The following is a 20,919-nucleotide window of genomic DNA, read 5'->3' as shown; positions in this document are numbered from 1 at the left end:
AATTGACCACAGCATTCTTTTGCATAGACTTGAACACTTTGTTGGCATCAATGGAAGTGCATTAGCATGGTTTAAATCGTACTTATATGACCGCCATCAGTTCGTAGCAGTAAATGAAGATGTATCATATCGATCACAAGTGCAGTATGGAGTACCTCAAGGCTCAGTACTAGGGCCGCTACTCTTCACGCTTTATATGTTACCCTTGGGAGATATCATCAGGAAACATGGTGTTAGCTTTCACTGTTATGCTGATGATACTCAGCTCTATATTTCCTCGCAGCCCAGTGAAACACACCAATTTGAAAAACTAATGGAATGCATAGTCAATATAAAAAAATTGGATGACGAGTAATTTCTTACTGCTAAATTCAGAAAAAACAGAGGTGTTAATTATAGGGCCTAAAAACTCTGCTTGTAATAACCTAGAACACTGTCTAAGACTTGATGGTTGCTCTGTCAATTCTTTGTCATCAGTTAGGAACCTAGGTGTGCTATTTGATCGCAATCTTTCCTTAGAAGGCCACGTTTCTAGCATTTGTAAAACTGCATTTTTCCATCTCAAAAATATATCTAAATTACGGGCCTATGTCAAATGCAGTTTGTTAATCCATGCATTTATGACTTCAAGGTTAAACTATTGTGCACGCTTAGTAAACAAACTACAGCTAGTCCAAAATGCAGCAGCAAGAGTTCTTACTAGAATCAGGAAGTATGACCATATTAGCCCGGTCCTGTCCACACTGCACTGGCTCCCTATCAAACATTGTATAGATTTTAAAATATTGCTTGTTACTTATAAAGCCCTGAATGGTTTAGCACCTCAGTATTTGAATGAGCTCCTTTTACATTATACTCCTCTACGTCCACTACGTTCTCAAAACTCAGGCAATTTGATAATACCTAGAATATCAAAATCAACTGCGGGCGGCAGATCCTTTTCCTATTTGACGCCTAAACTCTGGAATAACCTACCTAACATTGTTCGGGAGGCAGACACACTCTTGCAGTTTAAATCTAGATTAAAGACCCATTTCTTTAACCTGGCATACACATAACATACTAATATGCTTTTAATATCCAAATCTGAAGGATTTTTAGGCTGCATTAATTAGGTAAACCTGAACCGGAAACACTTCACATAACACCCTATGTACTTGCTACATCATTAGAAGAATGGCATCTACGCTAATATTTGTCTGTTTCTCTCTTGTTCCGAGGTCACCGTGGCCACCAGATCCAGTCTGTATCCAAATCAGAGAGTCACTGCAGTCGCCCGGATCCAGTACGTATCCAGACCAGATGGTGGATCAGCACCTAGAAAGGACCTCTACTGCCCTGAAAGACAGCGGAGACCAGGACAACTAGAGCCCCAGATACAGATCCCCTGTAAAGACCTTGTCTCAGAGGACCACCAGGACAAGAGCACAGGAAACAGATGATTCTTCTGCACAATCTGACTTTGCTGCAGCCTGGAACTGAACTACTTGTTTCGTCTGGTCAGAGGAGAACTGGCCCCCCAACTGAGCCTGGTTTCTCCCAAGGTTTTTTTCTCCATTCTGTCACCGATGGAGTTTCGGTTCCTTGCCGCTGTTGCCTCTGGCTTGCTTAGTTGGGGTCACTTCATCTACAGCGATATCATTGACTTAATTGCAAATAAATGCACAGACACTATTTAAACTGAACAGAGATGACATAACTGAATTCAATGATGAACTGCCTTTAACTATCATTTTGCATTATTGAGACTGTTTTCCAAATGAATGCTGCTCAGTGCTTTGACACAATGTATTTTGTTTAAAGCACTATATAAATAAAGGTGATTGATTGATTGATTGATTTTCATCTCGGAGTCCAATCATCTTTGTTTGGGCTTCCCAGGGATGCTGTACTTAGAGATAAATTTTTACAATTTATGTTTAACTCGGCTCCCGAAAATTATAATCCACATGTAAAACTATGTGCAGCACATTTTGCTGAGGACAGCTTCCTCAATCTCAAGTGTAAGTGTATTTTATTATTTAAGTTGGTGCGTTTAACGGTTTCTGTAACTTATTACACAAAGGGCAACGCTGTTTAGCTTTGTTAACTAGATGTTAGGGCTGTGCAAAAAAATCGAATGTGATTTTCATGCGCATCTCTTCAGTAAAGACACTCGTGATTATAAGTACATCTCCAGCACGTGCGTTCAGATCAGGATTGCCAGGTTTTCAAAACAAATCCTGCCCACTTGCTTCTCAAAACCTGTCCAAAACTAGTACAATCGCGTTTCCAGGAGGGCCGTGTGCGCTAAGCTGGTGTCGAATCACAACACAGGAACCGCTGGCCCAATCAGAACTCGTTACGTATTTCTGAAGGAGGGACTTTATAGAACTAGGAAGTCATCAGCCTGTTTTGATGACAGTGAATACAGCGGTATACAGATAGGTGAATTGTGTGAAAAATACTGTTTTTTTACACGCGAAACATGAACACATTATATTTCACACTGTAAACACAATCAAAGCTTTAAAAAAAAAACACGAAAAACGGGACCTTTAAGTGGGAGATTGCACAATTGGTGGCTGACTAAATACTTTTTTACCTCACTGTAATCCAGGTACTTATGTTTTTTTTGTGATGATGATTTTTAATAGTTCTGTCTTGTTTAACAGAAAATCACTGATCTACTCAGCCAAACATGACATTATATACAGCACTTGGATCAATCCACCACATTAAAAAGTTCACTGCCACCTACTGGCAGTCAGAACTCAATGAAGACTTTCAGGACGAGCCAAACAAGATTTCTTTCCCAGATTGACTTATGAAAGTCACTCTGATGATTCTGGAGCAGTTTGTTCTTTAGCGTGTTTGTTCTGGTGGGTCTGAAAACTACCTAAATAAGCAAATCTCTCGCCGCAGATGGAGCAGGAGTAAGGTTTCTCTCCTGTATGAACTCGCTGATGGACCTTAAGGACGTCTGATCGAGCAAACGTCTTTTCACACTGTGAGCATTTGAACGGTCTTTCTCCAGTATGAGTCCTCTTGTGGTTTTGAAATATATTATGTTTACTGAAATTCTTCCCACAGACGCTGCAGTGATATGGTTTTTCTCCGGTGTGGACTCGCTTATGAAATGTAAAAGAACATGGATCAGAGAAGCTCTTCCCGCAGTGGGCGCACAGATATGGTTTCTCTCCGGTGTGAATCCTCTCATGACTGTTCAGAGCAGTTCTTTGACGGAATCGTTTGTCGCAGTGTTTGCACTGATACGGTTTCTCATCAGAATGGATTCTCTGGTGTGACTTTAGAGAGCTTGAGTCTGTGAAGGCTTTCCCACATTCACTGCACTGATACGGTCTCTCATTAGTGTGCAAACGTATATGTGTCTTCAGATGAGATCCATAATTGAATCTTCTCTGGCAGTGCGGACACTTGTATGGTCTTTCTCCTGTGTGGATTCGCTTATGAGCATCAAGATTTCCTTTGGTGCTGTAATACTTGTTACATTCACTGCAGTGGAAAGACTTTTCACTGTGAGTCTTTAAGTGAAGTTTTAAACTAGAATGAATGAAAAAAACCTTGCCGCACTGTTCACAATGAAACTCCTTCTTCCCGCTGTGCTCTTTTGAATGAAGTCTCTTCTCTTCTGCGGTAGCAAAGCTGATGTTGCATCTCCTACAGCTAAAGCTTTTCTGTTCTGTGTGTTTTCTCTTGTGTCTCTTTAAATGACTCTCTGAACTCAGTGTTTTTCCACAGGTGCTGCAGGAGAAACTCTTGACCGTCAGCTGCTCTTTAGATGTTAAGTCTGTCTCTCCATCAGAAGATGAACAGCCTTTATCATCTGAAATAAACAAAAATGATTATACATTTTGGGATTTAAAACATATTAGAGATTTGTGCAATCGCAATGCATTTCTTCCATGATTTTATAATTTATGCATTTAGCATACGGTTTTATCCAAAGCAACTTACAGTGTATTCAGGCTAACAGTTTTTACCTAACATGATAAATTATAATAATTAACAAATGTAATAATAATAGTAATTCGATTTTTGGTCAAATCATGCAGACTTACAAACAGGCACAGCAAATCTGTCTCTCTTAAAAAAACACATTAAAGATCTCAATAGAGGAAAAATTATAAAAATCATTTGCCATTATGTTCCCAAATATAAAATTTTTATGGATCAGGTCATCAGAGACCATCAGTTAATATGAACCTGATCCTGCAGAGTCTCTGCTGACATTCAAGTGTAATGAAAAACAAGGAAAGGTCATTAAAGGAGAAACAAACCTGGAGGAATGAAATCATCATCATCCTCCCCATTATTCTCATCCTCCTCCTCCTCCTCTTCCTCATCAGTGTGTTGTTGTTGTTTCTCTGCGGTGGTTTCTTCTCCTCTGCTCTCGATCAGGTTCCTGCAGTCCACCAGTTTGACGGAGCACATCTTCAGCGGCGTCTGCAGCATCTGCTGTTCTCCAGCGTTACAGTCAGAGGTTTGATCAGTGGATTCATGATCCTGAGCGTCAGTATAACAGAGTAAAGTGAGGCTGAGCTCTGAGTCCTGTGTGTCTCTGGATCTCTGATCTCTGACGCTCCAGACTGAATCCTGAGCTTCTGTCCCATCAGTCTCACGCACCCAAACCTGCTCCACATCCTGACAAACACAATCAGTAATATATCTAGTGAGAGTATGATTAACAATAAGACATTGATTCACACAACAATCAGTCCATATTAGCAGCTAAAGATGAAATGAAGATCTGTTCAAACCTCTCTGTTCAGTTTGTCTCCTCTTTCTCTCAGCTTTGCCTCCAGTGAAGCCACCTCTTTCTTCAGCTGACAGATTTCTGTGATGAAATCCTCAATATCCAGCATGGACAGATCAGTTCCTACTGATTTACAGCAGACCACATCCACCTGCGTTTTCATGCTCAACATCTGAACACAACAAATCTAGCTTATTACAAGATGCATTTATAATGAACTAAACCAAAACAAAAAATCTGAGCATTACTACACAGAACTGAATAGCCAATAGAAAATAAACTTTTGGAGAATATTCAGAAACATTAATCTCAAATATAAATGTATTTGTTTAGAATCATTTGTTTAATTTCATTTCCAAGAAGGAATATCTCTATATTGTATTAATATCTATCAATCACTTTAATTAAGCTACATTTAATAAACGAAATGCTATAACTTAAATATGATTGAGGTAACATTTTTGATACATAAGTGTTTGAATAAAAGGCACATGATTTTCAAGTTTTTTTCATTCTACCAAAATAGAGATATGTTTAACTATTAGGAATAAATATTTGTCAAGCTCGGGAACTCAAAAAATAATAATTATGGGTAGATTGTTCAGACACTGGCCATGAAAATATTCCACTCTATTAGGGACATATGGATAGTTATCACAACATGTTAATCGTGTAAATGTTAAACAATAAGGAGCTTTTCTTGGATAATATGCGTCCCTTATGCCATCTCTTTTTTTTTTCAAAATAAAAAAATTATTGATGAATTAAATGCATCTAAATTATTAAGAGCAGGTACTTTTTTGTGCCCATTTTTGCCAATAGGGTAGTAAATAATACAAAACATGTACTCAAAAACATATATATGCTATTAGACCTCACAAAATAAGACAAAAGTATGCCAAACATTTAACGTTGCTGTCAAATTATTTAAAATGACTTGTCTAATAGGGTGGAGTGGGTGGAGCATAACAGGATGGAATGGATCGAGCATAACAGGGTGGAATGGAGAGATCATAACATTTTATTTTGGAGGGGAATTTGGCATTTCCATCCCTTGTTTCTTATTCGATACTTAGAATGCACATTAAAAGAGGGTGTTAGAAACAAATTCCTGCACTTGAAAAAATGGGCTTTGCAGGAACTGAACATTTTAAGCTAAATTAGCCATAGCTCTGAGTGATCAACATTTAGCTAGCTAACCTTCTACTGATTCACAGAACTTTTTTAACTATGTCAGATTTGTTTTTTTTTTTTTTTTGATAGGACAAACATTCTTCACAATATAGCCTAACAGGGTGGAATTTAAGGGTGGGACAACCAGGATAACATTTCAAAAACTAAAAAACAAAGTTTACCTCAGTTTGTACGGTTGAATTCCAGTGGGAAAAATAAATGAAAATGGTCTTAATTGAAATTGCACTTGGTTTTGGAAGGCAAGAAAGTATATACTAACAAAGTGGAAAATGACTTTAGGGACATGGTAATTGAAGAAAACTATAAAAAATAAAACAAGATATAACTTCACATGATTTATATGTATGATTAGAGGCAGTTTAGCCTAGTCTATAACATACTTTCAACATTTTTATAATTTCATTTCTTGTGGAAGTTGATTACTTTGCACTGATGACAAAATTTAATGGATACATCAATAAAAGATGCGTACAATGCAAACTAGTATTTATAATGTATATTATCTCGGTTAAAGTGATGAAGACCTAAATATCCAATTTAATCAATTTCTTATAAATATTTGACTCGTTTTAGAGAAAATATGAATAAATCATTCAAACCCAAATGTCACTATATACACCAACAGTGACCCACTTATAAAGTTATATGCTGGACACTGTTACTTTAGGCTAATCATGAATTTACCATTGTTTTGCTGTAATTAAAACCATGGTAAATTTGTGCTAAGTTAAACTATGGTTACTTTAGTAAAACCTATGGCTTAATTCAAACCAGATCTGGATAACAAACTCTTCATTCAAGCTCATTAGCGTGCTAAAGGTAACAAAACATAAAGAGTTAAAATACGTACCGAGTCTGTAGCCTCCAACAGTCTTTTCTTCTTCAGTGGTTTTACCGGTGGATTTACTGGACTAAGATGGCCACAGCGCCCCCTACAGTTCGAGAAGTGCTAATCTCGCTGAGTCAGAACGAGGTGTTAGTAGATATTCTGTCTGCACCTGCTTTCTCACTTAAATAAAGACTGCACATTTAATTTCAGTGTACAGCGTCATGCTTGCAAAGTCCAAAATTCACAATTACGTTTTTGAAATTTATAAACTAATGTGGTTAATGGTGTATAAATAAACACTTCATTCAAGTCATGTTGCTTAATGACAATCAAATGTGACAAACGGGACACTAAAATTAACATATGGACACTTCAGAGTCTCTCTATAGGTATGTCAATGCATTTTTTGCCTATTCTTTTGAATTCCGACATACTCGTCAAGTTATTCATGTGGTATATAATAAAGAATCATGAAATTTCATATTTGAAAGAAAGTAGGCAAAAAGTACCTGGATTAACATCCATTTCCAGCAAGATTCTGAATTGTGCATTCGATAGACACTTACTGTTCCATGAGACCGGAGCAGATTTATGAATGGCTTTTAAGTAACACGACCAACTCTAGTAGGTCATGTGACTGTAACACCATACTCAGATATAGTACTTGCATCCTAATTCAAATTAAAATGTACTTCCTACTCACTGTATGCAATTTCAGTGCAGTTAGCCTAGGATGTGTGAAATACAGGTGCATCTAAAAAAAATGAATATCATGGAAATGTTGTTCATTTTTTTGTTATGTAATTAAAAAAAGCAAACTTTCTTATATTCTAGATTCATTGCACACAAACTATGTGTTTATGTCAGCAGTGTCAGCAGATGGAAGCATAAAGTGCTACAAAATCTCCTGCTAGATGGCTGCATTGACTTTGGACTGATAAAACACAATGGAGCAACACCAGCAGATGTCACAGCTACCCAAATCATCACTGACTTCTGAAACTTCATACTGGACTTTGGATTCTGTGCATCTCCAGTCTTCCTCCAGACCTTGATTTCCAAATGAAATGCTAAAGTTACTTTAATCTGAAAAGAGGACTGTTCTGTTTTTCTGGTTCAGGAGTGGCTTGATTCTAGGAATGTGACAGCTGTAGCCCTTTTCCTGAAGACATCTGAGTGTGGTGGCTCTATATGCGCTGACTCCGGCTTCAGTCCACTCCTAGTGAAGCTCTCCCAAGTTCTTGAATTGGCTTTTCCTGACAACCTTCCCAAGGCTGTGTTCATCAATGTTGCTTGTTCACCTTATCTTACCACATCTTTTCCTTTCAGTCAACCTTCTATGAATATATTTTGATACAGTACTCAGTGAACAGCCAGTCCTTTCAGCAATGACCTTCTGTGACTTACCTCCTTGTGGAGGGTGTTGATTATCATCTTCTGGAAAACTGTCAAGTCAGTAAAGATATACAAGTACTATAACAAGTTTCAATTAGTTTAAACGCAGAACACGTAGCAAGGGCTTTAAATAATATACTAAATAAAAAGAAAACAGAATAGAAAAAGAATAGAGCAACTAGTGTTAGAGTTCTTTTTTATAATTGTATAATAAATTTAAAGAAAACAGAATACAAATAGATTAAAAATTAGATTGGTAGTTAAGATTTTTATTTTAAAGAATTGCATTAGAATAGTGAATGCTACATTTAGAGGGTCAAATAAAGATGGAAGAAATGTGTTTTAAGCTGATACTTGAAGATGGCTAAGGACATTCGGGTTTTTTTGGGATGGCACAATCAAGTGACGTTCACATGCAGAACGCAAGCTTCTAGTGGACACATAAGTCAGAAGTAATGAATTTAGGTAAAAGAGTGCAGAACCACTGGTGGTTTTGTAGGCAAACATCAATGGCTTGAATTGTATATGAGCAGCTATAGGTAGAGATGTGAGGTGTATTCTTTTCTTGAGGTGTAATCTTGCTGCCACGTTCTGGATTAATTTTTAAAGGTTTGATAGAACTGGCTGGAAAACCTGCCAAGAGAGCATTGCAATAGTCCAGCCTGGACAGAACAAGAGCTTGAACAAGGAGTTGTGCAGCATGTTCTGAAAGAAATGGCCTTATCTTCTTAATGTGACATGAAGCATATCTGCAGGTTTGGAGAAAGTTAGTTATCATCAATCAGAACTCCAAGGCTTCTGGCTGTTTATAAATGATTTATGGGTGATGTGCCCAGCTTGATAGTGAAATTGTGATGAAATTATATGTTTGCTGGAACCACAATCAGTTCTGTCTTGGCAAGGTTGAGTTGAAGGTGATGGTCCATCATCCAGCAAGAAATGTCTGTTACACAAGCTGAGATGCGAATAGCTACCGTCGGATCATCAGGATGGAATGAGAGGTAGAGTTGAGTGTCATCAGCATAGCAGTGGTATGAAAAGCCATGTATCTGAATGACAGAACCTAATGATGCCATGTAAACAGAGAAGAGAAGTGGTCCAAGAACTGAGCCTTGAGGCACCCCAGTAGTTAGATGTTGCGACTTGGACACCTCACCACTCCAAGATACTTTGAAGGAACTATCTGATAGGTAATACGATCACATTAAGTTTTTGTTCTCTCCAGACTGGACTATTGTAATGCTCCCCTAGCGGGCCTTCCTGCATGTACGATCAAGCCTTTCCAACTGATCCCGAATGCAGCAGCGAGGGTTGTCTTCAAGGAGCCAAAATCAGCTCACGTTACTCCTTTCTTCATCGGGTTACACTGGCTACCAGTAGCCGCTCGCATCAAATTCAAGGTACGCCTACAAGACGACCATTGGCACGGCACCAACATACCTAAACTCACTATTTCAATCTTATGTGCCCTCCAGAAGTTTGCGCTCTGCAAATGGACGACACCGTGTGGTACCACCCAAAGAGGTTCAAAATCACTCTCACAATCTTCACTCATTTTCAAAAAACACTCATGTTTTTCACCAGCACTTAACCAATTAATACTAACACTTACCTTTTCTTTTATTGTCTATCATATTCTTAAAAAACAAACAAAACAAAAAAACCTGACTACGTGTTCTGTAATAGACTAACTGAGACTTGTCGTGGCACTTGTATACTGTTGTTGTTCTCTTGTTGTCTGATAGCTTCTGTTGTTCTAATTTGTAAGTCGCTATTGATAAAAGCGTCTGCTAAATGATTAAACGTAATGTAAATGTAAGACTCAAACCACTGGAGTGCGGTTCCTGAGATGCGTTTTGCCAATAGATTTGACAGGAGGATCTGGCCGTTAACCATGTCTAAAGTAGTTAACAGATCAAGCAAGATAAGTGTTGAAGATTTGGATTCCGCTCTTGTCAGTATTAGGGCTTCAACAACTGAGAGCAAAGCATTCTCGTTTGAATGTCCACTTCAAAAGCCAGATTTGTTGCTATAAAGCAGTGGTCGCCAACCCGGTAGATCTTTATCACTGTCCCGGTAGCTCCCGAAAATAAAAACGTTTTCAGTTTTGCAAGCATCTGTATTTCTTAATCCAACTGCTTTATTTTCAATGAAGTGACCAATCAGATAAAAGAAGAGCACCCATAAATTAACTGTCGCAAACGTCAATATGGATCTCCATGGTGATAGCCCGTGCGAGGTAACATACTACAAACTAGAATGGCAGAGGGTCCATGAAAGAAGGCAAAAACATACAATTTTCATCCAGAATGGGAACAGGAATTTCTGTTTACCTTGGTAAAAGAGAAGTGTGTATGTATGTTGTGCCACCAAAAACAAGCATTATGTAAAAGCGGGAATCTCGAGCGGCATCACAATACTAACCACCCGAAATTTAAAGACCGCTACCCGCAAAAGAGCACGATTCGTGCACGGAAAGTTGACGAGCTGAGATCTGAGTTGAAGGCCCAGCAATCACTTTTTACAAAATCTGCTGATCAAAATAAGGCTGCTACTGAAGCATCGTTTCGTGTAAGTCACTTTCTGGCTAAAAACAAAAAGCCTTTTACGGATGGCGAATTATTCAAGGAAGCCATGGCCATTACTGCAGAGACTATTTTCAAGGATTTCAAAAACAAAGACGACATAAAAGCCTCACTCCGTGCTGTGCCTCTCGGTCCTGAATCAGTGGCAAGGAGGGTCGAATCACTGTCAGAGGACGTGGATCGACAGGTGTTAAAGGACTTGTCACTCTGTGAATATTTTTCACTGCAGTTCGACGAATCTCTGGATGCAGTGGACACAGCTCAGCTTGTTGTTTTTGTCAGAATGGCTTTCCAGGATTCTACAACAAAAGAGGACTTCCTCACTCTTTCGCACTTAAAGGAGAGAACGCGAGGTGAGGTTATTTACACCGAGTTTAAAAAATATGTAAGCGAAAATGATATCCCCATTCATAAACTGGTAGCAATTACCACAGACGGAGCACCTGCGATGCGTGACGTGCGCCTTGGTTTTATAGCACTGTGCCGTAATGACCCTGATTTTCAAGAATTATCATTGTGTCATTCATCAGCAGGCCTTAGCAGGGAAAGTCATTGGTGGTCAAACTGATAAACACGATAAGTGCAAAAGCACTTCAGCGTCGCTTATTCAAGGCGTTACTGGATGAGCTCGATGCCGTGTACAGAGGCCTACTACTTCATGGTGGTTGAGCCGTGGGAAAGTGCTCCAGCGGTTTGTTGACTTACTGCCTGAGATAAAGACATTTCTATCTGCAAGAAACGAGGAGCACAAGGAACTGTCAGATGATGCGTGACCTGGGGCTGTGTGACCTGGGGTTTCTGACAGACTTGACCGCAAAGCTGAATACACTCAATAACAAGCTCCAGGGAAAAGACCGACACCTGCCTCACATGATCAGTGCAGTGAATGCTTTTAAGTCTAAGCTTGATGTTTGGATCACACATCTTAAAAATGGGAGGCTAACACACTTTCCCAACCTGGAAAAAATGTCACAGAGCATTAAAGACAAGGGCGTTTTTCACCCTGAGAAATACTGTGCTCACCTGGACAAAGTTGCAACAGAGTTCAATATGCGTTTTGGTGAGTTAAACGAAATGGAATGCATTGCTGCATTTTGTCTCAAACCAATTCATGCTCATTGATATAGAACAGGTTGCAGCCAAATTCCAGCAAGTATTTTCTTTGTCAAGTGGAGTTGACATGGAGATGGTTGATTTGCAAAATGACATTGAGCTGAAAGCCAGATCAAGGGACAGTGACCTTTGGGGACTTGTCAACAGAGAAAAGTTTCCGCTCCTTACTGCATGTGCACTAAAAGTGAGTGCCTATTTTGGATCAACTTACCTCTGTGAAATGGCATTTTCACAGATGAAAATAATCAAATCAAAATACAGGAACCGTCTTACTGACAGACCTCAAACTGGCTGTCTCTAGCTATGAGCCAGAATTCAGAGGACTCACAGAGAGTATTCAGTCACAGCCATCACACTGACTTGAGTGAGTAACATTACTTCAGCAGTTTTGCCTTCTGGTGGCATTGAGAAAAGTGATGTTGCATATGATGGGACATAACTGCACTTAGCTTAATTGAGATTGTTGATAATTTTGTTTGCACCGTTCATTTATAAAATGTTAAGGGTAGGTAGTACCATCAGAAACTTCAGTGAATAAGCATTTTACTACTGACAATGGCATTTTTCTTGAGTTCAGTGCCACTTCATATGAACTGATTATATGATGGTTGCTTCCGAGTTAAGTAAAAAAAGAAAAAGAAAAGAACATTTAATGTATATTAAATTCAAATACTAAATAAAAGGCATCAAGTTGGAAGTACAATATGGGCTGTCTTTTTCTATCTATTATTCGATAGGTAGATCTTGCCGTTCATTAAGGCCAAGGTGAGGGATCTTCGGCTTGAAAAGGTTGGTGACCACTGCTATAAAGGAAGTTGTTCTGTGTGAGAAAGACAGAAACTTGGTTGGACACAGCTCGTTCAAGACCTTTACCATGATATTCTTATTTTTGGGGAAGCACCTGTATTACCTTGGAGACGTTATGGCAAAGTGAACAAACAATGGACTTCGACCTTCTAAATCAAATTAAAGGACAAAGAAAAAAACAGTAATTTTTAGCCATGATGTGGCAGCATTAAAAACTACTAAAATAAGCCATGACGTTTTTGTGTGGTCATAATTCCAAATATTCCATAAACATACACTTTAATGTTATCTGATCTTTAATTCTATTTGACATTACAGTTAAGTTCAAGTAGCTGCCATAAAACCAACAAACTTTTCCTCCCAGAGGATTTGTTTCTACAAAGTTAATATCTTACCTTACATGGCGGCATAAATGCTCTTGAAAAACAGTGATGAAATTGATAGTTAAACAATGGCTCTTTCTTGATTGAAAGAAACCGGTCCAGCAATGAAAAAGCAGAGTGTATTTGCCAGACTCTCCTTCATGCATTTCACCACATAAAACATGCCTTATGAAATCTAGGTGATCATATTATTGTATTATTTTATTTTGAGGATTTTTAATAGTTCTATCTGGTTTAACATAAAATCATAGCTCTATTCTGTCAAACATGACATTATATACAACACTTGGATCAATCTACAGCAGGGCTATTCAAATCTTGCCCTGGAGGGCCAATGCGGTGCAGAGTTTGTTACCAACCGTGGTCAAACACACCTAATCATGCTAAACAATATTTTTGGGATAATTAGAAAATCACAGGCAGATGGATTGGATTTCATTGGAGACAAACTCTCCACTGCATTCGCCCTCCAGGGCAAGATTTGAATAACCCTAATCTACAGAATGAAAAAAGTTCACTGCCACCTACTGGGAATAAGAACTCAATGAACACTTTCAGGACGAGCCAAACAAGATTTCTTTTCCAGATTGACTGATGAAAGTCATTCTGATGATTCTGGAGCAGTTTGTTCTTTAGCGTGTTTGTTCTGGTGGGTCTGAAAACTACCTAAATAAGCAAATCTCTCACCGCAGATGGAGCAGGAGTAAGGTTTCTCTCCTGTATGAATTCGCTGATGGACCTTTAGGATGTCTGATCGAGAAAACGTCTTTTCACACTGAAAGCATTTGAACGGTCTTTCTCCAGTATGAGTCCTCTTGTGCTTTTGTAAAATACTATTTTTTCTGAAACTCCTCCCACAGATGCTGCAGTGATATGGTTTTTCTCCAGTGTGGATTCTCTTATGAGAAAAAAAAGAACGTTGATCAGAATAGCTCTTCCCGCAGTAGGAGCACAGATATGGTTTCTCTCCGGTGTGAGTCCTCTCATGATTTTTCAGACAATAAATCAAACGGAATTGTTTGTCACAGTGTTTGCACTGAAACGGTTTCTCATCGGAGTGGATGGTCTGGTGTGACTTTAGAGAGCATGAGCTTTTAAAGGCTTTGCCACATTCACTGCACTGATACGGTCTCTCATTGGTGTGAACACGCACATGTTTCTTCAGATGAGATCCCTGGTTGAAGCTCTTCTCGCAGTGAGGACACTTGTATGGTCTTTCTCCCGTGTGGATTCGCTTATGAGAATCAAGACTTCCTTTGGTGCTGAAATACTTGTCACATTCGCTGCAGTGGAAAGACTTTTCACCGTGACTGTTCAAGTGAACTTTTAGTCTAGAATGAATGAAAAAAACCTTGCCGCACTGTTCACAGTGAAACTCCTTCTTCCCGCTGTGCTCTTTCCAATGAAGTCTCCTCTCTTCTGCGGTAGGAAAGCTGATTTTGCATCTCCTACAGGTGAAGTCTTTTCGTTCTGTGTGTTTTCTCTCATGTCTTACTAAATGACCCACTGAACTCAGTGTTTTTCCACAGGTGCTGCAGGAGAAACTCTTGACCGTCAGCTGCTCTTTTGATGTCAAATCTGTTTCTGCATCAGAAGATGTACAGACTTTATCATCTGAAATTAAACAAAAGAAAAAGTTTTAATTTCCGGTGTTTTAAATATACTTGAAAAGAATTAGTGTGAAACACTTCAAGTTCATTCAATTCATGCACAGACGTATTGATAAAATTAGTTTCGAAATGCAACATTCACCACTCACTCACCATCAGCCGATATGAGCCTGTTTCCGCAGAGTCTCTGCTGACATTCAAGTGTCATGAAAATAACATAAGGTCATAAAAGGAGAAACAAACCTGGAGGAATGAAATCATCATCATCATCATCATCATCCTCCCCATTATTCTCCTCCTCCTCCTCCTCATCAGTGTGTTGTTTCTCTGCGGTGGTTTCTTCTCCTCTGCTCTCGATCAGGTTCCTGCAGTCCACCAGTTTGACGGAGCACATCTTCAGCGGCGTCTGCAGCATCTGCTGTTCTCCAGCGTTACAGTCAGAGGTTTGATCAGTGGATTCATGATCCTGAGCGTCAGTATAACAGAGTAAAGTGAGGCTGAGCTCTGAGTCCTGTGTGTCTCTGGATCTCTGATCTCTGACACTCCAGACTGAATCCTGAGCTTCTGTCCCATCAGTCTCACGCACCCAAACCTGCTCCACATCCTGACAAACACAATCAGTAATATATCTAGTGAGAGTATGATTAACAATAAGACATTGATTCACACAACAATCAGTCCATATTAGCAGCTAAAGATGAAATGAAGATCTGTTCAAACCTCTCTGTACAGTTTGTCTCCTCTTTCTCTCAGCTTTGCCTCCAGTGAAGCCACCTCTTTCTTCAGCTGACAGATTTCTGTGATGAAATCCTCAATATCCAGCATGGACAGATCAGTTCCTACTGATTTACAGCAGACCACATCCACCTGCGCTTTCATGATCAACATCTGAACACAAACACTTCACCATTATTACAAGATGCATTTATAATGGACTAAATAAAAAAAAAGATCTGAGCAGAACAACACACAACTGAATAGCCAATAGAAAATTAACTTCTGGAGAATATTCAAGAACATTAATGTCAGATATAAATGTATTTGTTTAGAATTATTTGATTGGTTTCATTTTCAAGAAGGAATATCTCTTGTATATTATTAATATCTATCAATCACTTCAATTAAGCTGCATTTAATAAACTAAATGCTATAACTTGATTGACTGTGATTTAATTGATTTTAGGCATCCTTTAAATGGGTCCAGCATACTAAAATAGATAAATGGTTATATGCTGGACACTTTTATTTTAGGCTAAGCACAAATTTACCATTATTTTTCTGTAATTACAGTACGTAAAACAATGGTAAATTTGTGTTTAGCCTAATGTGGTTTTATTACAAATACCCAAGTTAAACTATGGCTACTTTAATAAAACCTATGGCTTAATTTAAACCAGATCTGAATAAAAAACGCTTTTATTCAAGCTCATTGGCGTACTAAAAGTAACAAAACGTAAAGAGTTAAAACACGTACCGAGTCTGTAAGCCTCCAACCGTCTTTTCTTCTTCAGTGGTTTTACCGGTGGATTTACTGGACTAAGATGGTCACAGCGCCTCCTACAGTTCGAGAAGTGCTAATCTCTCTGAGTCAGAACGATATTCTGCACCTGATTTTCTCATTTAAATAAAATCCGCACGTTTAATTTCAGTGTACAGCGTCATGCTTACAAAGCCCGATTCTCAAAGCCTGAAATACACGATTTTTTGAAACGTATATACTGATGTGTTTGTTTTCAATGGTCAAATAAACATTTAATTCATCCCAGTAATGACGCTCAATGGTAAACGTGACACACGGGACACTAAAATTACCATATGGACACTTCAGAGTCATTCTTTTGAATTGCTACATACTTGTTTGGTCAAGTTATTCACGAAGCATGAAATTCATATTTGAAAAAAGTAGGCAAAAAGTACCCGGGTTAAGGTCCGCTCCATTCTGATGGGTATGGTGTTCCCACCCAGCCGGCACATGACCGACCTTCAACGTTGAAATATGGTTGAAATAAGGTCAGTTGTGTTTCAACGTTGAAACAACGTGGATTCAACGTTTAAAGCTGAATGGTTGAAAAACATCCAGCACATGACCAACTTTCAATGTTGAAATATGGTTGAAATAAGGTCAGTTGTGGTTTCAACGTTGAAACAACGTTGATTCAACGTTTAAAGCTGAATGGTTGAAAAACATCCAGCACATGACCAACTTTCAACGTTGAAATATGGTTGAAATAAGGTCAGTTGTTTTAATGAAACAACGTTAAAAATGTTTAATGCTAAATGGTAGAAAAAGGTTAACAAGCTTTTAAATTATTTATATTAAATTATTTAAATTAATTATTATTTTAATAGCATTTAAAAATATTTTAGTCATGATACCTATTCTAAAATGTTAAATATTATCATCATTAACAACAATAAAACTATACATTTCGCTGCTTTATCACACTGAAACAACTCCCATTGGTAGTTTTATTTTATTACTTCTATCGTGATTGGTTAATCTGGCTGTCATTCAGGAAACTGGACAATGAATCGGTTCGCGCTTTTCTACATTTAAAAATATGACCGTTATTGTCGTCTTTCTGTGAGTGAGGCGGCTAACTGTGAGCTGCTGCTCGTTATAACTGACTGCTCGGTCGGTCCCGAATTATTTCATATTTGCCTGTACATTTTTTATTTATTTCGAGCGAATTTGAGTCGTGACATGTCAATGGAGAACAAAAACTGTGAACACAAGAAGGGTCAGGTGTTCTGCGAGGTCCTGAAAACATCCTGTCAAAATGAGGTAAGAAAATCGCTAACTTTATCTTTATTATCTTTTGAAAATAGTAAAGTATTACCAGAGTTTACAAATGGGTAGTTTAAAGGACATGTAACCTGCAGATAAATAAATACCCGTGTGCCTATTTTTGCATTGCTTTTTCACAGATGATCAAGTTAGATGCTCACCTAATGTGTTGCTGGTGAGTTATGTGTTAATGTCTGTCTTTTAGAGATTTTCCCATATTTTCCTGATATGAATCCCATGCATTAGGTGTGTTATATATGTTTGTATTCTTATATTAGTTTCAAAGTGTTTTCTGCAACATATAAGTGCAAATGTCGGTATTTAAATAATATAATTTTAATGAATTAATGAAAATGAAAAAAAAAAAAAGGATTGTTTGAAGCCATGGTTCTCAAAGTGTCAGGCCCCCTCTAGTTGTTATGCAGGTGAATCACTAAATTAAACTAATTAATGTTAATATATTTTAACTTAATCTTTGAGTAAGTTTTTTTTTTTTGCACATTTAAGTATGTTACAGTTAAAGTACAGTACAGTTTTGTAACTTTTGTTACATAATTACATTTAAAATTACATTTTAATTTAAACTTTTTTTTTTCATTTACCTGTGTATGTAAGCACAGTTGTAGTGTTAATGTTCAAACTGTATTTACCATGGTAAAGTGTCTGACAACAATTAATATTCTTATTAGAATAAAACTGCCTCATTTTTTTAACTGTAGACCTGTAGCTGAATAGTTTGGCCTACTACGCTGCTGAAATGTAATGTTGGTCATTATGGTGCAACTTAATATTTAATAACAAATATTTTCTGAAGTGGTACTTGGTATAAAAAGTTTGAGAACCAGTGGTTTAAAGAAATGGTATAATATGAAATCCTGCTTTTTAAGAACTTTTCAGTAAACCATTTCTTCTTTCCCCTTGTAGAGTCATCGAGGATCCAGCTTGTTCTTTAAACATTGGTAAGAAATTGTTCTTCTACTACATTGCACTGTCACTTCTGCTAGAGATGCTTTGACCTTTTGTGATAGGTTTTGGTTGTGCTTAGTTTAATAAAAATGTACTTAATTTGATTTGACTTGTTTTTCTACACTGTAATGTTAGTGTTCTGATTAAAACAGTGTAACTGGGGGCTCTGAAAACACTGCTTATGAATAATTTGTGAATTGTAAACTTTCATCTGAATACATTTAATAAATGTTTAATGAATAGTGTTGTCCACTTTGTTTCCAACCTCACTGTTACTGAACTGTAAAGTGAAAATATTGTGTGATTTATTTTGCATTCAGTTTTCAGTTAAATATATTTCACAATATCAAAGTTATTGTGAAACATTGTGGACATACCTAAACTCATTGGTTAAATCTTATGTTCCCTCCAGAAGTTTGCCCTCTGCAAGTGAACGACGCCTTGTGGTGCCATCCCAAAGAGGTTCATAATCACTCTCAAGGACCTTTTCCTGGACTGTGCCCAGCTGGTGGAATCACCTCCCAATCTCAATCCGAACTGAGTGTTTACTCATTTTCAAGAAACATCTTAAGACTCATCTTTTTCACCAGAACTTAACCAACTAATGCTAGCACTTTTCCTTCTTTTCTTGTCTTTCATATATAAAAAAAACCTGGCTATGTGTTCTGTACTAGACTAACTGAGACTTGTCATGGCACTTGTATTCTGTTGTTGTTCTCTTGTTGACCTGACTGCTTCTGTTCTTCTCATTTGTAAGTCGCTTTGGATAAAATCATCTGTTAAATGATTAAATGTAAATGTTTATACAGGACGGTACAGAAAGTGCACAAGTGGGAGAGAGTGGAGGGGACGGCGTCAGAAAGGACCTAGCGCTGGGACACTTTCAAGGATCACCCGAAGCACAACCACACTGTATACACTAAGGCTGCTGGTTCTAACATTTTAGAGTGCCCTGCGGTAGAAATCTCATTCTGCATTCCCCACGGTAAAGAAGACACAGTCCGGGGGGGTTCCCATTAGAAATCAACTGGTGGAAGGTTCCCTTCTCGAACTGTTCAACACATTTTCACGGCACAAATGTACACAACTCTTGTAATGAGACACATTACTAAAACATGTTTTTGACAGAAACTGTAGGTTTCCACCAAAATAAAAGATCCACTGGTTTCAGTCATAAAGGTACAAGGGTTTGTCTTGTAAGTGCTGCAAAAAATATGCATTTATGTGCCAAATTATTTCACAAAAACCTTTAAATATTATTGTATTTGGATTGTTCTACTACCTGTTTTTAGCATTACCTCCATGCATAGGCTACTCTGCATAATAAAGTGTGGGATTATTTTCATCTGTTTCCAAAATTTAACTGCTGTTTGACAATTTTGAGCATGTGGTAGTTTATTGAAGTTGTTTGTAAAGCCATTGCTGCCAGTCATTAGATTTTTAGCCTTGCATGTACATTGTTGATCTAAATGCCAACTAGGATCTAGGTGTATTTGCACACGGTGCAAGGTACGACAGGGAAACAACGTCGTGTTATCAACGCTGATTAACTTTTCAAAATCAACACCTCATTCAGCTTCCATCCCAGGGCTGCAGCACGACCCTAATTCACCCATAATGCAGGTAAGACGGTGAAACAGCGTCGCTATTTCAACGGTGAATCCACGTCGTGATTTCAACGTTGATCCAATTTGCAAAATCGAAAGGTTATTCAACGTTGATTCAACGTCGGGAGTTCAACAGTGAATCAGCGTTGTGATTTCAACCGTACATCAACGTCACGATTTCAACGGTGAATCAACGTCGTGATTTCAACGTTGATCCAATTTGCAAAATCGAAAGGTTTTTCAACGTTGATTCAACCATGGTACCTGACGTTGTTTCAACGTTGAATCAACGTTGAAATGCCGGCTGGGCATAGAGAGCAGATTTATAAATGGCTTTTAAGTAACACAACTTAACCAACTCTGGTAGGTGATGTGACCGTGACACTGGCAGAAATAGTGCTAATTTAATTCATATATCTTCATTCTTCTTATTATGGAACATACTGTTTTTGTTTTGTTTTATTTTTTAGTCGCTAAACTAATTCAAATTCAAATGTACATCCTACTCACAGTATGCGATTTCAGTGCACAGTTCGTCTCTGATGTTTGAAATATTAGCTTGACAAACTCTACTTGAAATGGACTTTGACTTTCTTATGCAAATTAAAGTAAAAAAAAACTGTCATTTCTAGCCATGATGTGGAAATATTAAAACTGCTAAAAGAAGCCTTGACAGTTTTGTGTGGTCATAATTCCAAATATTATAAACATACAAATTAATTCTATCTGATCTTTAATTCTATTTTACATTACAGTGAAGTTCAAGTAGCTGCCACAAAACCAACAAACTTTTCCTTTCAGAGGATTTGTTTCTGCCAACATTACACTACACATAAAAGCACTTGAAGAACAGTGAGGAAATGGATAGTTTATAAACCATGGCTCG

General features: G+C 37.9%; 2 protein-coding genes across 2 annotated transcripts; both read right to left on the bottom strand.

The window, feature by feature from the left end:
- Nucleotides 1-2,499: 2,499 nt before the first annotated feature.
- LOC113099783 (zinc finger protein 501-like) lies at nucleotides 2,500-6,973 on the bottom strand. The gene is made up of 4 exons (XM_026264734.1): nucleotides 6,801-6,973; nucleotides 4,761-4,928; nucleotides 4,281-4,644; nucleotides 2,500-3,826 (listed from the first exon to the last, which is right to left on the bottom strand). The coding sequence occupies exons 2-4, from the start codon at nucleotides 4,926-4,928 to the stop codon at nucleotides 2,814-2,816; spliced, it is 1,545 nt and encodes a 514-aa protein (XP_026120519.1). The 5' UTR covers nucleotides 6,801-6,973; the 3' UTR covers nucleotides 2,500-2,813.
- Nucleotides 6,974-9,248: 2,275 nt separating this feature from the next.
- Nucleotides 9,249-16,571, bottom strand: LOC113099781 (zinc finger protein 501-like). The gene is made up of 6 exons (XM_026264732.1): nucleotides 16,147-16,571; nucleotides 15,393-15,560; nucleotides 14,916-15,276; nucleotides 13,750-14,676; nucleotides 12,783-12,828; nucleotides 9,249-12,692 (listed from the first exon to the last, which is right to left on the bottom strand). Exons 2-6 carry the CDS (start codon nucleotides 15,558-15,560, stop codon nucleotides 12,599-12,601), a joined length of 1,596 nt encoding a protein of 531 aa, XP_026120517.1. The 5' UTR covers nucleotides 16,147-16,571; the 3' UTR covers nucleotides 9,249-12,598.
- Nucleotides 16,572-20,919: the final 4,348 nt, after the last annotated feature.

The sequence above is a fragment of the Carassius auratus genome, unplaced genomic scaffold (assembly GCF_003368295.1).
Source record: "Carassius auratus strain Wakin unplaced genomic scaffold, ASM336829v1 scaf_tig00217031, whole genome shotgun sequence".
NCBI lineage: Eukaryota > Metazoa > Chordata > Actinopteri > Cypriniformes > Cyprinidae > Carassius > Carassius auratus.
The sequence above is the reverse complement of the archived record's forward strand: the minus strand, read 5'-3'. Positions and strand labels throughout refer to the sequence as shown.